The following is a 16,262-nucleotide window of genomic DNA, read 5'->3' on the forward strand; positions in this document are numbered from 1 at the left end:
TTGATCAAGACCTAAGTTTTTTGGCTTCAATATTTTTTTATAAGCAAACATTTATACAAATTTTAGAAAAACCATTTTTACAAATGTCACATCTGTCCTTGAACATAATACTCATAATTTGCTTTTAGAACAAACTCAAAGTAAGAGTTGGACTTGAGGCTTCCCAGCTGCTCTGCTTGCAGTAGGTCCTTCACCTCTGGCAAGTATTCGCTGAGCTGGATGCCTGCAAACAAGAGACACAGTCACTTCTGATTTCACACGCCCACACTGCGGCCTCCCCCATTCAGAGCCCTGCAGGTTCATATTGGTCAGAACAGCTGCTCCAGAGGAAATTTTCAGTAGAATTTGAAATTTTCTTTTTTTTTTTTTTCTACAGTTTAAGACATTACTTCAATGTGTAAGTTTTCAACTAGTAGTCATTTCTATGTTGCCCCATGGGGGGGATAATTTAACAGAATCACTGTCACTAAGCTGGCCACAGTATTGCAAAGGAGTTATAACTTAACCAGGCGCCTGTGCTCCCAGCACTCAGGATGCTGAAGAAAGCTCCCCTGAACCTGACAGCCCAAGAGCAGCCTGGCAACACAGTCAGCCTTTGTCCCAAAGATAGCAACACACACACACACACAGAAACACACACACACACACACACACACACACACACACACACACACACCCCAGCATTTCAACTGAGGTCAGGTACCAGGGGACTACCGAGCCGCATGTGACCTCATCTGACAAAGAAAACAGGACCAGACTTACAACGAGCAAGGTCATACCATTTGTTACACTACTATCAGGCTCTCTTCATTGTTGTTTTGAGGCAGGGTTCCTCTGTGTAGAACTGGCTGCCTTGGACTTGCTTTGTAGTCCAGGTTAGTCGGACTTGTGCTCACTGAGATCCACCTGCCTCTACCTCCCGAGTGCTGGAATTTAAGGTGTGTAGCAGCATGCTAGACTTGACTCTGGTTTTAAAGATGATATCCCTGAGAGGAGGCACTTGTCAAGTAAAAGTATTCTTGATGTACCCAGCACCATCTTTTTATATTTGTTATAAGTTGAATAACTCAGTATCACCAAACCCCAAAAGGTCTACTGAGCACCTGTGTGCCAGGTAGGGCAGGCATGTTCTACATAGATTTAATGATACACCTTGCAGCAGGTGCACAGCGAATATTGGGGGTCGTGTGACTGCCATTCTTAGTTATTCTGCAGGGTCGCTACACTCAGGCTCCATCCACTCACTGGATGTTTCAAATACAGCATCTCTGTATCTATAAAGACCTGCCAGAGACAGGCCACTCGGTCTGGGCACTGCTGGGACCTGGCACCCTGTGTGTTGATTCAGTAATTTTGTGGGACTCACACCTGCCTCTGTGTAGACTGTTCTGTATTCTGTGCTTTTCTGACATTCTGCATGTGTTAAGCTCCCAGTACACAACAGAAAGGCAGAGGTCTGTTGAGACTCCTCTTTCCCAAAGCAAATGTGATTCTTATGCTCTAGACACAGGCATACTAGTTTTTAACTTTTTTTCTAAATCGAATCTTAGTCTTCATGTTTAAAATGGATGCGTGTAAGTATTGCAATTTCATTTTAAAAAAGATTTCAAAGGTCTTTACCCATTTTAATATCATTATGCATGAGTTCTGCCTTCGAGTCTGTGTGTGTGCACCACCTGTGTACCCGGTGTTCTCAGAGGCCAGGTGCTCTGTCCTCTGGAAATGGAGGTGCAGATGGTTGTGAGCCACCGTATGGTTGCTGGGAGTCAGACCCAGCTTCTTGGGGACAACAGCAAGTGCTCCTAGCTGCTCAGCCATCTCTCCAGCCCCAATTTTTAAATTATATTTTCTTTAAAATATATCTATTTAGTTATTTAGATTTATTTTATATGTATGAGTGTTCTGCCTGAAAGTATGGATGCACACTACCTATGTGCCTGGTGTCTGCAAAGGCAAGGACTTGGGATTCGGAGACTGCAGTTACAGACGGCAGTAAGTCACTTTGTAGGGGTCAGATATAGGACAGAAGAGCTCCTAACTGAAGAACCAGCTCACCAGCCCTATTCCACGTCCTCTTAGTGTGTGTGTGAAGGTCAGAGGACAACTCTGGGAGTTGGTTGTTTCCTTCCACCATATGGGGATTGAACAGGTCCTCAGGTCTGCTGTCTACTTGCTGAATGGCCCAGCCGCCCTTGCTGTTTCCATGTTGTGTGTGTTCCAGTGACTCTGGAGGCCAGAGTAGGCGCTGCTTACTAAGGAGCTGGAGGCGCAGGCAGTTGTGAGCTGCCTGGCGTGGGGCCTGGGAACTGAAGGCTGTCCTCTGAAGAGCAGGGAGCACTGTTAACTGCCGAGCCAGTTCTCCAGCCTCTTGTCATTTACGCTTGAGAGCTCAGGAAGGGACACACCAAAAAGTCTCTCTCTCATGTCACATTTGCAGTCTTTGCAGGAGTCAGCAGACAGTTACTTCAGTCACAGGCTTTTGCTGTTACAACCAAAGTCTGTGTCATGGGGTGGAGAACTTCACCTGAACCTTGTTAACCCTGGGTCCCCAGTGCCAAGAGCAGAAAAGCAGCTTCCCTGAGAACAAGGCTTATCCCCGCACACAATCCCGATCCATGTGACCCCCTGGCACAGAGCATGTTGGCAACACACAATTCCCATGATATCCAAAATCAACTAGCAGCATTTTCTGTGTTACAGCTTTAGTTGTTCCGGAAGTCACTTTGTAGACCAGGCTAGCCTCAAATCCAGAGATTTGTCTGCTTCTGCCTCCTGAGTGCTGGGATTAAAAGTTTGTTCCACCAAGCCCAGCTGCAACATTTAATCTCTAGTAGTTAATAAACCACTTACCATCTTTTATAAGTTTCTGCAAAATCTTCACAAACACACTGTCTTTGGACACTTCAATTGGATCGTCTTTGCCATCTGAACCAGACCAGCTGAAAAAGGAAATGAGGAGGGAAGCAGAATCATCATGGCAGCTGAGACACATGGTTTTTGTTCAATACTGTGCCCTTTTCCTGATGGCCATGGGATGACGGGATCAAGTGACGCTGCTCAAAGTTATCAACGTAATGGACTTTAAATGTGAGATCTATCTAGAGCTGTGTTGGCCTGGGCTACACTGGCAGCAGATGCCATCAATGCTACTACCACAGAGGCTTTAAAAACTTTGGTTTTTTTTGAACATAACATTTTGCTATGTAGTGCAGGCTAGCCCCAAACTCTTTATCCTCAAGCTGCACGTCTCAGGTGCTACTGGAACCACAGGCGTGTTATCATTATACCTGTTGTGAGGCATCTTTCAAGTAACACATCTAGTCAGCATCCTAAAATGCTGGCTTCCCAAGCACAGCAGTATAAATAGTTCTCAGCAATTTCTGTCTTTCCTGACTATGTGTGCACTACATCACAGTTAGCAAGAGTGGCTTTCTTCCCAGTGGCACATGAACGTACCATCACTGCTTTCTGGTGCTCCATGGACAAGCCATAGCCAATCTAAAACTCAGACTAGAAGCTAGGACCAGGGCTGGCAAGATGGCTTAGTGTGCAAACATGTTTGCCATGCAGGTCTGATGTCCCAAGTTTGATACCAGGTAAAGGTAGTGGAAGGAGAGAACTGTTATAAAGTTATTCTCTGACCTCCACCACACCCACAGACAGTGGTTAGAAATTTTAAATTAGGACAGGGAGTTCTCATCAAAATCATAGTGTATTTCCGAGAGCGGAAGAGCTGGCCCCACTCCTCACTCAGGAGAGCCCTCTGTGTGAGCAGCATAGTAGAGGGAGAGCCAGCCCAGCCCCTCCCAGGCTGCAACACTTCAGAGTGGTTTCCTCCTTGACTGGACAGCAGAGTAGAGTTGGCTCTGGAGGAGGTGAGCCAGCCTGAGGACATGACAGCTGACCTTGCCTCTGGCTGACGGTAGTACTGGGTGGCCTAGCTGAAGCAGTGTGGAAAAGCTTGCCCTGGTGGTACGCTGACCAGCTACCACCCAGGCCCAGATCCGGCTCTGACTGGCCACCCCAACATCTATATAATCTTCGATGGTTGAGATGTGTGTAAGGGCCAGGCTGCTGATGCAAAGCTGCAGGATCTCCATGACACAGAACAACAACAGGAGAACCAGGAAGAGGCCCAGTAAGGATCCAATATGGACAATGTCACAAAAGCCAGAGATCTGGAACCACATCAATGATTCACTGCAATGAACACAGCAAGTGAAGATGTGTGGAGAAAGGGACACACTGCGGGACACACTGCGGGGCACACTGTGACACACTACAGCTTCCAGGATGGGATGCTCTCTATGCTCTGTAACTGTTGTTTGCGTGTTTTCTATTTTTATTTTGGGGGTGTTGCAAGGGCACAGGGAGGATATGAGGGGATGGGGGAATGAGCAGGACTGGAGTGTATGGTGTGAAACTCACATAGAATCAACAAACAGTAAACCCAAGTGTGTTATGCTCAAAGCTGAGATACCCAGCGGCACAAAGCCGTCTGTGTGCCGTGGTACAGCTCAGTGGGAGCAGGTCCTTACTCGTCTCTCTGCAGGGCTCTGCACAGAATCTCCAGCTTCAGGTCATCGATGCTCACGTCTTCTTCCTTCACAGCAAAACAACAACCCAATTAGAGCTTGGCTTTAAAAAGAAGGTATGCATTAAAAATTTAATTATACTGGTCCCTAATTAACAATTATTAACTTCTAACATAGAATCTGTTGTTCTACATTAATTCATAACCACACTATTTATAAAATTTATTGTGTGTATGCATTATTTTGTTTTTATGTACATAAATGCACTGTATGTGTGCATGATGCCCAAGGAGGCCAGGAGGGCACAGGATCTCCTGAAACTGGAGTTCCAGTTGGGTGAGCTGCCACTCGGCTGTGAGAAACACACCTGGGCTCTCTGCAGAAGCAGCACGTGTTCTCTGCTCTAACTGTCCAGCCCGCTTTATGATTTCTCTGCAGTGTGTGTTCTGCTGACATCTGTGCTGGTCTCAGACCGCTGAGTTCATCAGGAACTCTCAGAGGTTAGGATGATAAAGGGCCAGGCAGGGAAATCCCAGCGAGAACAGTGTTGCCGAGCACATGAGGATCTGGCCCTGGGGTGAGGAGGCACATCTGTAATCCCTGATAGGGAGGGAGAAAGGGGGATCTGTGGGTCTCACTGGCCAGCCAGGCAACTGAGGAGCTCCAGGCAACAATGACCTGTCCCAGAGGATGTGTGTGGATGGTGTTCCTGAGGACGACACTCATGGTGGCCCTCTGGCCTCCATAACCAGGTGCACAGATGTACCCATGCATATACAGACATGAATGCACATAGGATAAAAAACAAAATGGTATGCAGCCAGGCATGGCGGCACATACCTGTGAGCTCAGCAGTTGGGAGGTGAGAGACTAAGTAAGAGGGTTTCTATCATACTAATACCCTATCTCAAAAAACCAAAAAAGTCCAAATCCGCAAACGGGCTGGAGGGATGAGAGCAATCAGCAGCACTTTCTGCTCCTACAGAAGAATGGGATTTGGCTTCTAGCACCCACAATAAGGTCACAGCTGTGTGCAGATTCAGTTTCAGGGAATCTGGCATCCTCTTCTGGACTCTGCAGGCATGGCACACACATGGTATACTTAAATGCATGCCGGCAAACATTTTCATTACACAGCCGAGAAACAGCCCGGAGCCTACGCATTTGCTTCTGACCTTCGAAAGATGAAAGATAGCGTCCATTAAGTAGCTACTAAAGAATACTTTAAGACTTTGAAAAGTTCCATTAAAGTTTGTTTTGGAGACCAGTGCTCAGCAGGTAAGGGTACTTGCTACAAAGCCAAATGACCTGAATCTGCTCCTGGGAACCCACCTGGTAGGGAGGAGAGCGCTCTGGCAAGCTGCCCTCCACACGCAAACACATGAATAACCCATCCCCAATTTTTTTCCACTTGTACAGAAAAAGCCAACTGGAAATGTGGTGTTTGCTATCAGCTCCTGTGACAGCCTGGATGGATGTCCGCCTTCTTAGTCACTGTAGGCTCTTAACCAAAATTGAATTTTTTCTTGAGGACATCTTTTTATACCTATGCAGATGCCTGAGACAGTGTTTTCTCTCTCTTTTAACTTCTTTCTTTTTTCAAGACAGGGTGCTACTATGTAGCTCTGCCTGTCCTGGAACTCACTCTGCAGACCAGGCTGGCCTTGAACTCAGAGATCCAGCTAGAGTGCTGAGATTAAAGGTGTGCGCTCTGCCCAGCGGAGTGACTTCCTACCTCATCGATGTACTCCAGTAAGTCCAAGGCTTTCTTGAAATCATACTCGTTGGCTCTTCTGTTTTCTTCGCAGATGTACAGCTGAAACAAGTCCAAGGCAGATTACCACAACATTTTAAGGAGAAAATAACTCATCATTTTCTTTCACATAATCTGCATGTATTTCTGTAGCCAAGAACAACCTCACATTCGAGAGCTATATTCTGTCTATAGAAAACTGTCTAATAATGGATATTCTAAGCCAAAAGTTAATTTGTATAATGTGATATACATACATTTTTTAAAAATGCCAAAAATTTGACATTCTTAGATAAGCATATAGCACAAGCTTTCCGGCAGGCTTTCATGTATGAGTTTTGGCATAATTTCCTGCCTTGAGCTCACAGGACCACTCAGTGTCTGGCTTTTGGAATGCTACTCTTTCAAATGCCTTTAACCACTACAGCCTAGCACACAGCTGGTTTTTGCTGAGTGCCTGGTCTAACATATGAGGCCCTGGGTTCTAGTGTTTGACGCTCAGAAGTCAACAAAGAGTCACACCTGTGTGATCTCGTCTCTGTGAGTTACAGATGACTATACACGGTACGCAAAATCCTGCCATCTTTTAATCAAAAACTTTTTTTAAAAAAAATATTGGTGGTGGTACATCTTTAATCTCAGCACTCAGGAGGCAGAGGCAGGAGGGTCTTCAAGTTAGAGGCCAGCCTGGTCTATAAAGTGAGTTCTAGGATAGCCAGGCCTACATAGAGAAACCCTGACTTGAAAAAGGCAAAACAAAACAAACAAACAAAAATTTTTGATTAAAATTACCAATGAGTTTTTCCTATCTACTTCTGCTAGCATTATATGTCATAAGACAAATTTCATTTTAAAAAGCTGTATATAATTCTTCAACAATTTCATAGTTTTCACTACAACACAGCCTTGAATCTGTAATGTTTTGCAAAACCCCTTTGCCTCCACCGTTGAAACTGGAGAGTTTAAGTGGATGGTGTGTCTGAGCAAGCCTAGCCTCACACTTTCCCTGAATTAACTGCCGTACAGCCTACATCCTAGATCTCTCAATTAAACGCCCTCTCAGGAAAGCGACCATTCACAAGCTGTTGCTAACCAGGGCCCCTACACTCAAGGTCTTGGACTGTTTGTTCTCCTTTAACTGCAATAAAAGCAGACTTGGGGAGAAATGGGAAGAGGAGGAGGAGGCAGAGTGCACGGGCACCAGCCGCTCATCTGAAGCATCCTAGATGCTCTGCCCTTGCCTGGATCACTGTTGCCAGGAAACAGTGCAGTACTTAAGTCTGTGCTTCAGAGCTTCTCGAGCAGAGTAACACCTAGGAATAGTCACTTCACAGCATGTACTCCTACTCTGAGAAAGCACCTTACTGTGACTCCTACAAGGCCTCTGAAGGAGGGTGCACTGGGAGGTCTGGGAGCTGCATCCTGCTAATTCTTTCTGCTCCTAACAGCTTTTCTAGGGGAAAGGTCTCTGGCAGGTGAGAGAAGGGAAAAGACCCTACTGGGAGCTCCTGAGTATGGAGTATGGCCTAGCAAATGCAAGCTTGTCCTGCGTGAGGACACAGGACACGACTGTGACATCTGTGACACTTACACTGATTAGCTGTGGTGCGGTCAACACGGGCATTGCACTGAGACTCAGCTGTCTCTCGGTCAGCAGCTGCTCTGGCAGGGTCTCCTGGTGTAGCAGGAAGCGCTCTTGCTCAGCCATGGCTGGTGATCAAAAACACAAAAGGGTCTCACTTCTGCCATTGTCATTGAAATGCAAATTAAAGCCAACCAGCTCTAAACCGCTCTAAAGGCAGTCAGTCACAGCTGCCCCACAGTCTCTAGGTGTAACGCCTTTAACTGCGCATTCTTCATTGCTGACAACAGACTTACTGTTTGATCCAAGACCACAGCAGCAGAAAGTAGCTGCCAAGAGAGAAAGCTACTTCAGAAGGTGAGCGCCCCAGCTACAGGCCCCACTTCAGGGCAGCTCAGTGAAAGAGCATGGCGGTATTATCCAGAAACCATGGCATATCAGAAAGAAAACCAAGCCGAAGGTAAGCATGCACCCTAGCATTAACAGGTAACAACACCCCACTGGACGGGTCGGGTCCCAGCCCTCTGCACTTCCGGGTTTTCTGCTCAGATGCACAGCAGTCACAACAGACAGGCCAGAACACAGCATGCTCACCTACAGCAGCTGTTTGCCATCCAAGTGAGCCAGACAACCAGATCACAGCAGTTCCCTCAGCAGGGGAAAACCCCCAATCGACCCCCACCCCTTCCCCACAATTCACATTTTTTCATAGAAATTACTCATAGAACTAAAGCTTATTTAATATTTGAGACCAAGATTTGCCAGCTTCTACCTCCTAGTGTGATTACAGGAGTGACCAACTCTAGTTCTTTCCAAAAAAAAAAAAAAAAAAAAATAATAATAATTTTGTCTTTTGGAGACAGGATCTCACATAGCCCAGGCTGGCCTTCAGTTTCCTATGTGGCCAGGATTGGCCTTAAAACTTCAGTTCTTCTGCTTTAGCCTCCCAGGTACAGGGATCACAGGCACAGACCACCAAGCCTGGCTTTCCGCCCCCATTTTTCGCTCCCTCTTTCCTATCATAGGGAGGCTGCAGGCTTCATGACATTTAAATTCTAAGTACTTTCAGGAGGTATTCCTAAGAATAGAGACATAGTTTAATTCCAGAACCAGGGAGGCAGAAGCAGGAAGATCTCCGAGTTCAAGGCCAGCCCCGTCTACAGTGAATTCCAGGACAGCCAGGACTACACAGAAAAACCTTGTCTCAAAACAAAACAACAACAACAACAAAAACCCAAAAAACAAAAATCAAGGGCTGAAGAGACGGCTCAGCAGTTAGGAGCACTGACTGCTCTTCCAGAGGTCCTGAGTTCAATTCCCAGCAACCACATGGTGGCTCACAGCCAACTGTAATGGAATCTGATGCCCTCTTCTGGTGAGTCTGAAGACAGTGACAGTGTGCTCATATACATAAAATAAATAAATCTTAAAAAAATAAAACAAAAAACAAGAAAAAGAAGGACATCTAGGCACAAAGAGCATTATCCAGCCTTCAGAGATTAACAAGCTTATTGCAGTATCATCTAATATTAAATCTGCTCATTCACAGCATTCAGGGGGCTGATATGGGAGGGCCATAAGTTCAATGCCAGCCTGGGCTTCATAGTGAGACCCTATTTCAAGGGAAAAAAGTTCAAGTTTCTAGTTGTTCCCCGAATCCTCCTCCCAGTGGTTTGGTTGAGGGCTGACCCTTCTGTCTTCACAGTACTAACAGCTGAAGAGTGCAGGCTGGCCTGTGTAGCAGGCTGGCCTGTGTGGGTATCCTGCTCCCTTGTGATGAGAGGCAGGGGCAGACTAAGCACCGGCTAAGGGGACGTTGTGGGCTGATGACATGACCATGTCACAGCACTTCAAAAGTATGGAACATGGGCGTGTCTTAGCTGAGAGGCGTGTGTACTGAGGTAAACACAGAGAATTATCTCTTCCTCAACCTCTCAGCTCAGTGGCTTAGCTTCCTGTGTGTACAGAAGCCAGAGGCTGCCAAGGGATGTCTTCTTCGATTGCTCTCCACCTTGTTTTTTTTAGACAGGGTTTCTTTAAAAAACAAAACAAAAACAAAACAACAAAAAACCCCTAAAAAAAAAACAAAACAAACAAAAAACCAACAACAAAGCAGAGCTCGCTCACGTGGCTAGACCGGCTGGCCAGCAAGCCCAGGCATCCTCTTATTCCCCCCTACTCAGCAGAATGATGGATTAACGACTTCAAGTCCATGACCGACTGTAAAGCACGTGCAGTCAGTAGACAGGCAGCCGCCCTACTGAAGCGGAGTGACTGCAGGCAGACACAGCGCAACTGACTCGGTGCCTCCTCACTGGGACCCCTTACCTTCGATCTTCTCGTGTAGCGTGTCCTCTGAAAGGTCTGAAGCCAACGCTGCCAGTTTGCTCAAGCCAAGAAGGGTTTTTTTCTTTGCAAAGTAACGAGTTTCCATATTTGCCAAACCTAGCAGTGTTGTATGAGCCTACAATAAACAAAACAAGAAAGGAAGACATGTTGGTGAGCAGGGAACAGAGCTGGGATCAGTGTCAAAGCAGTAGCAACCACAGTGAGAGCTCAAGCCGACACAGCAGGCACGGAGAGACTTAGAAGACAGGCGCTCCATTCCAACTGTGTGCTCACTTAGCACCCTGTCACGAGCACATTTTAATATGCACTGCTTTTCTCCCAATTTGAGTTTTGTGTATGTGCTCTTGTTGTGTGCATGCAGGTCAGAGGTGTTCAGTGTCTTTATTGGTCACTCTTCAGCTTCTTTTGTGAGACAGGACCTCTCACTGAACGTGGAGCTCATGGACTCAGGCTGGCTGCCCAGTGAGCTCCAGGGTCCGCCTATCTCTGCCTTTTCAGTACTGAAATCATGTGTGCGCTGTAGGTCTGGCTTTTTACAAGGGTTCTCAGGGTCCTAATTCATATCCATCCTTCTGTTTATACAGCAAGCACTTGACTGAGTCATCTCCACAGATCCCATGATTTGAACTTTCATTAGAAGTCATTAGCAAGAAAAACTAAAGATTTTATAAAATTAATAAAATATTAGAATAATATTATTCCAGTGATGAGAGAGAACAGGAGGCATGCTGGTGAGTTTTTGTCAATTGGACACAAACCTAGACATATCTGGGAGAACGGAATCTCAATCGAGTGATCGCCTGTCTCGCAGACTGGCCTGTGGGCCTGTGTGTTTGGATACTGTCTCTGCTAACTGAGGTAGGAGGGCCACCCTGGGTGGTGCTGTCCTGGGCAGATGGGTCTGGGCTAATATAAAAAGGTACTGAATGTGAGCCTGAAGACAAGTGAGCGAGCAGCTGCCTCCATGGTTCCTGCCCGACTTCGTTCAGTGATCACTGTGATTAGGATGTGTAAGCCAAACAAACCTTTTCTTCCCTAAGCTGTTCTTGGTCAGTGTTTATCACTGCAACAGAAAGTGTATGTGTGGACAATCCATTAATAGCATGTTTTAAATTAAATTAAAAAAAAGTCTATTGTAAATTGATATATCTTAACTATATATATTCACAGAATGCAAGATAAAGTTTAAACATATACATACAATGTGAAAAGATGAAGAAGTCTAGTTAACGTATCTATACCATAAGACCTTACATTTCAGAGATGGCTCATTAGATAAACAGGCTTGGTACCAAGACGGACCACCTGAACCTAGGGTGAAGAGAACTAACTTGAAGTTGTCTTCTGGGGCCTCCCCTGCCAGTGCACATGCATGTGCACACACACAAAGATGATGTAACAGAATTTGAAGTCAGGTGTGGTAGCGTATGCCTTTAATCCCAGTATCACAGGTAGAAACAATCAGACCTCTGTGACTTTGAGGCCAGTGTGGTCTACAACAGTTCCAGATTAGCTACATAAGAGAGACCTTGTCTCCAATGAGAACAGTCTAGATACTAACTGTTTATCAGCTGTATGGCTATAAACAATACTTTAAATATTAAAACTGAGATTAATTAAAAATACTTAAACTGCATAACCAGCTGTTTCTCAGAACCAAACCATCTTACCTTTTCTAATTCTTGACTATTAATTTCATGTAACCAGCTGAGATGCTCATGCGCTTGCAAAAAGTTTGCCAACTGTCCATGCTGAGAAGTGGGCTGAGACAGCAATTTGCCCCTCTTTCCTTTCTCCAGGTACCAACGAAAGAGAAAGTCTGAAAAATTCTACAAAGAATAGACCAAGAATGTATCAAGAGTTAGTAAAACAGCTTTAAAAATATAAAATACTAAGTCCCTTTCGAAACCTCCAAACAGAAACCTTCCAACTTTTACCACTTGTGTGTGTGTGTGTGTGTGTGCGCGTGCGCGTGTGTGTGTGTGTATCCACAAGTACCAAAGTATGCATGGAGGTCAGAGGACAACTTGGGAATTGGTTCTCTTTCTACCATGTAGGCTCTAGGATCTAACTCAGGTCATCAGGTGCTAAGCCACTTTGCAGTTCCCCAAACAGACTCTTATAGCAAGTAATTCCGTATTGACAAAATACAAGTGTTGGGGCTGCAGAGACTGGTCAGCAGTTAAATCAATGGCTGCCTTTACAGAGGACCCAAGTTCAATTTCCAGGCTCACAACTATATTTAATCCAGTTCCTGGTGATCCAGCACCTTCTTCTGGCTTCTTCCAAGCATGCATGTGGTGTCTAGACACATGCAGGCAAAACATCCATATACATTTAATTAAAAAGCAAAGCAAAACAAAACAAAACATATGTTTCATATGGTTAGCGTCTACCCCACATGGACAGTGCATTCCTACCCCTGACTCCAGCCATGTCTTGACAAACCTACTAAGAGGCACTGGTGTGAGGGCTGCAGAGAGGACTTACATGATGGCTCACAACCAGCAGAAGCTACAGTTCCTGGGATCTAGGCCGTTTTCTGACCTTCACAGGCAGTGGGAGTGCATATGCTGCACATACATATACACACGGGCAGGCACAACTCTCACAGACATCAAGGAAAACAACTAAAGAGAAAAGCAAAGCACCGGCCTCAGTGCTGATGACTGCAGGACTGACAATGGTCCTGTCCTCATGAGCACACCACACACCGCCAGAACTCAGTTGCATTAATACCTGGTTTCAGCCAGGCAGGTGGTGCACACCTTTAATCGCAGCACTCAGGAGGTAGAGTTGGATGGATCTCTAGGACTACAGAGAGAAACAAAAAAATCCACCTGTTTTCAGCTAGGCATGGGGTTTTAAAATCCCAGCACTTCAACAGGAAGGACCGGTGGATCTTGGTTGAGTTCAAGGCTTAGTGTACAAAAGGAGTTCCAGGCCAGACAGGAGACCTTATTTGGAAAACAAAACCTGTTTTCTTCCTGAAGCCACTGCCAGCTACTTATAACCAATAGCTCTTTAGTGGTGTTCTGAATTTTATACAAAATTCCTTTAACAGTAGAGGGGAAAGGCTTTTATAAGGTAAACTCATGGGACAAAGTAGCTATATAAGGGACAATCAGAATCACCCTGGCAGCATCAGGCATCAAAACTCTGTCTAAAAACAGAAAGCTGGCATCAAAACTGCTGACAGCAGGAGCCTGTCTGAGCTCTCTCCACCTGTGAGGATGCTCTAAGTCTCCCTGCACTTCAGAGGTCTTGTTACACTTTAAGGAGAGAATAACCAAGCCTTGTGCCTGTAACTCTAGCACTTGGGAGACGCAGACCATGTTTTAAAAACAAAAGCAAATCCCCAAAGTGACAGCTTAACATTTTCCAAAGGCTAGTGAGCCTCTCAGTGTTTATGTGGTGGTTTGATGAGATGTCCCCTACAGGTTTGGACATTTGGCCCTCAGCCAGTAGCACTGTTTGAGTAGGTAGGAGGTGTGGCTTGGTGAAAAAGTATGTCACTGGGGATTGTTGTAAAAAATTTTAAAAAATTCTGGCATGGGGTTTCTTCCCGCCTTAGACTATTTATGTTACTGGATGAAAGATAACCGCAAGCCTTTACGTTTTTAATTATGCCTTATGCAGTACAATAGCTGGGCAACTTGTGGTCTAAGGCAGGAAGTAACCCCGCATCAGGATTTTAAAAAATGTTTTTCATAACACAGGATGGTTTGAGAATGTAAAGGCTCACCGCATTTCTGTGAGCCATGCACTGCTCCACCATGCAGACTATAAGCCTCTGGAAATGTAAACTCAGACTCTTCTCTAAGTTGCCTTGGTAATGTATCACAGCAATCCCCAGCCCCACTCCCATACACACCAGCGTGGCTACCTGGTCAGCAAACTGGGTCATGTAGCGCTGGAGTCGGGCCTGGTTGTCTGTCTGTTCACACATCTGAACCAGGATATCAAAGTCACAGTACTTCTCTGCCAGAGAAGCTGCCCATGGGTACTGGCCTAGTGTGACTGCAGGAGAAAGAGAAGACGCAACCAATACAAACTCTGCCCATTACTGATCCACCTGAGCTTCCCTAAGAGGCAAACGCAGCCCTGAATCCACTGCTGGCTCCCCAGAGGAGACCCCATCATACTCACTAGAAGAACAAACTTTCCTAATCTAGCTATAAAAGGAAACTGCTATCTGCTCAACAGCTACTCATGCGCCTGTGCCCACACTGCGCCTGTGCCCACACTGCGCCTGTGCCCACACTGTGCGCCTGTGCCCTTCACCAACAACCATCAGGCTCTGTTCTAAAACCGGTTGTTCATATGAAGGCCTAAGTTCTTTGTTGGTCACAGGTGGATTAACTGCACCTATTGCACTGTGTGAGCTCTCCAGCCTACACCTGGCGTATACACAGCCCACAGCCATTTCTGACTCTCAGACACTCACGAAGGGGAGAGAGGAGCTCCGATCTTTTCTGCAGGTATTCCACCTCCAGACTGCTGTATCTTTCTTGGTCACTGGATTTCTCTAGAGATTTCAGCTGAGAAACGTAACTATCCAGGAAGCAGTCAATCAGCGCCACAAGCTGCTCCATCACGATGCTCCGGAGATTGCTATCAGCCTGAGGGTATACTGTCTTCAGGATGATCCCATGCTGGCGCACGATTGCTGTGCGGATCCCAGATGGACCACTTGTGGCTGTAAAGTCCAAAGTAAGTTCCTAAGAATAGGGCTCCATGGTGGTAAGGGAAAAGACCAACGACCTGAAAACCATCTCTCTTCACTGCTCTAGGAAAACAGAGCAGTGTTCAGGTGATCCCTGCTTGTGCCCTGTGAACCCCATCTTTCTCTCAGTGGAGATTTCCTTAACCCAGGTCCATGTGATCCTGTTTCCGTCTCAGCTCCTCCAGTGCTATTCCACTTACTCTGATACGAACATGAAGTAGAGCCTAGTCCTCCAAAGCCACCACCTGCTTCTGTGGAGGCCTCGCTGCTAAAGTCTGGCGGGTGCATTATAAATCCAGTCATAAAGAAACAGCAAGATGGAATCAACAAATACAGCCAAGCTGAGCAGTGGCGGACCACACATTTAATCCCAGCACTTGGGAGGCAGAGGCAGGCGGATTTCTGAGTTCCAGGTCAGCCTGGTCTACAGAGTGAGTTCCAGGACAGCCAGGGCTACACAGAGAAATCCTGTCTTGAAAACAAAACCAAAACAAAGAAACCAACCAACCCCCCCACCAAGCGAGCCTTCGAGTCTAGAGCTGTCTGTTAAACTGCTCCTCATCTCACTCACAAGCCTAAGGTCTGATACAGCACTAGCATGGCAGACGACAGTACCTGTCCACGGCACATACTCTGGCTCCTTCCCTAGTGGCTCTTCCCGACTGTACATAGAGCTCTTGTTTAGGCGGTAATGAGTGGCAGCTTGTAGCATGTCCTGGGAACATGAAACACACTGTTACACCTGGGAAGCAGCAAGCCGTTAGTACAATTCAGTCACCGTCTGTCTGTGGGCTGCTGTGCTTAGGGAAGGCCTGTACCACCAGCCGACAAGTAAGAAGACATTCAGCACCTGGGGCTCTTTCAGCTTTCAAAATTGTGTTTTACTCCATAATTTAACTTCATTTCGGAAAACTAAAGTAACCAAAACAGAAAAAAATAGCACTATAGGGTTGAGAGCACTGACTGCTCTTCCAGAGGTCCTGAGTTCAATTCCCAGCACCCACATGGTGACTCACAACCATCTGTAAAGGGATCCGATGCCCTCTTCTGGTGTGTCTGAAGACAGTGAGTGACAATGTACTCACATTCATAAAAAGTAAATAAATCTTTAAAAAAAAAAAAATCACCATAAAGTCTAATAGGAAAAATGGAATAAAACCCCTTAGGTAATAATCTAAGTAATAAACTTTGAGCAATTGAAATGCAGTGATGTAGTAGCATGTGCATGTCCCAGCTAACTGGAAACGCAGAGGCTGGACTGAGTTCAAGGCCAGAGAAATAAATGGACATGATGTTAAAGAAAAACCTTCAAAGAAT

At 45.9% G+C, this 16,262-nt stretch overlaps 1 protein-coding gene across 1 annotated transcript in view; it reads right to left on the reverse strand.

Moving 5' to 3' along the window:
* The window catches only part of Nup133 (nucleoporin 133), a 48,021-nt gene continuing 31,759 nt past the window's right edge, over positions 1–16,262 (reverse strand). Inside the window, exons 17-26 of the mRNA XM_034523049.2 lie at positions 15,561–15,660; positions 14,667–14,918; positions 14,106–14,239; positions 11,890–12,048; positions 10,199–10,334; positions 7,880–7,998; positions 6,271–6,351; positions 4,539–4,603; positions 2,851–2,939; positions 1–223 (exon numbers count right to left, since the gene is read on the reverse strand). Coding sequence (XP_034378940.1) covers positions 87–223; positions 2,851–2,939; positions 4,539–4,603; positions 6,271–6,351; positions 7,880–7,998; positions 10,199–10,334; positions 11,890–12,048; positions 14,106–14,239; positions 14,667–14,918; positions 15,561–15,660 — 1,272 coding nt within the window. The 3' untranslated portion in view covers positions 1–86. The remainder of the gene's footprint in view (positions 224–2,850; positions 2,940–4,538; positions 4,604–6,270; positions 6,352–7,879; positions 7,999–10,198; positions 10,335–11,889; positions 12,049–14,105; positions 14,240–14,666; positions 14,919–15,560; positions 15,661–16,262) is intronic.

Source organism: Arvicanthis niloticus, chromosome 18, assembly GCF_011762505.2.
Source record: "Arvicanthis niloticus isolate mArvNil1 chromosome 18, mArvNil1.pat.X, whole genome shotgun sequence".
NCBI classification, from domain to species: domain Eukaryota; kingdom Metazoa; phylum Chordata; class Mammalia; order Rodentia; family Muridae; genus Arvicanthis; species Arvicanthis niloticus.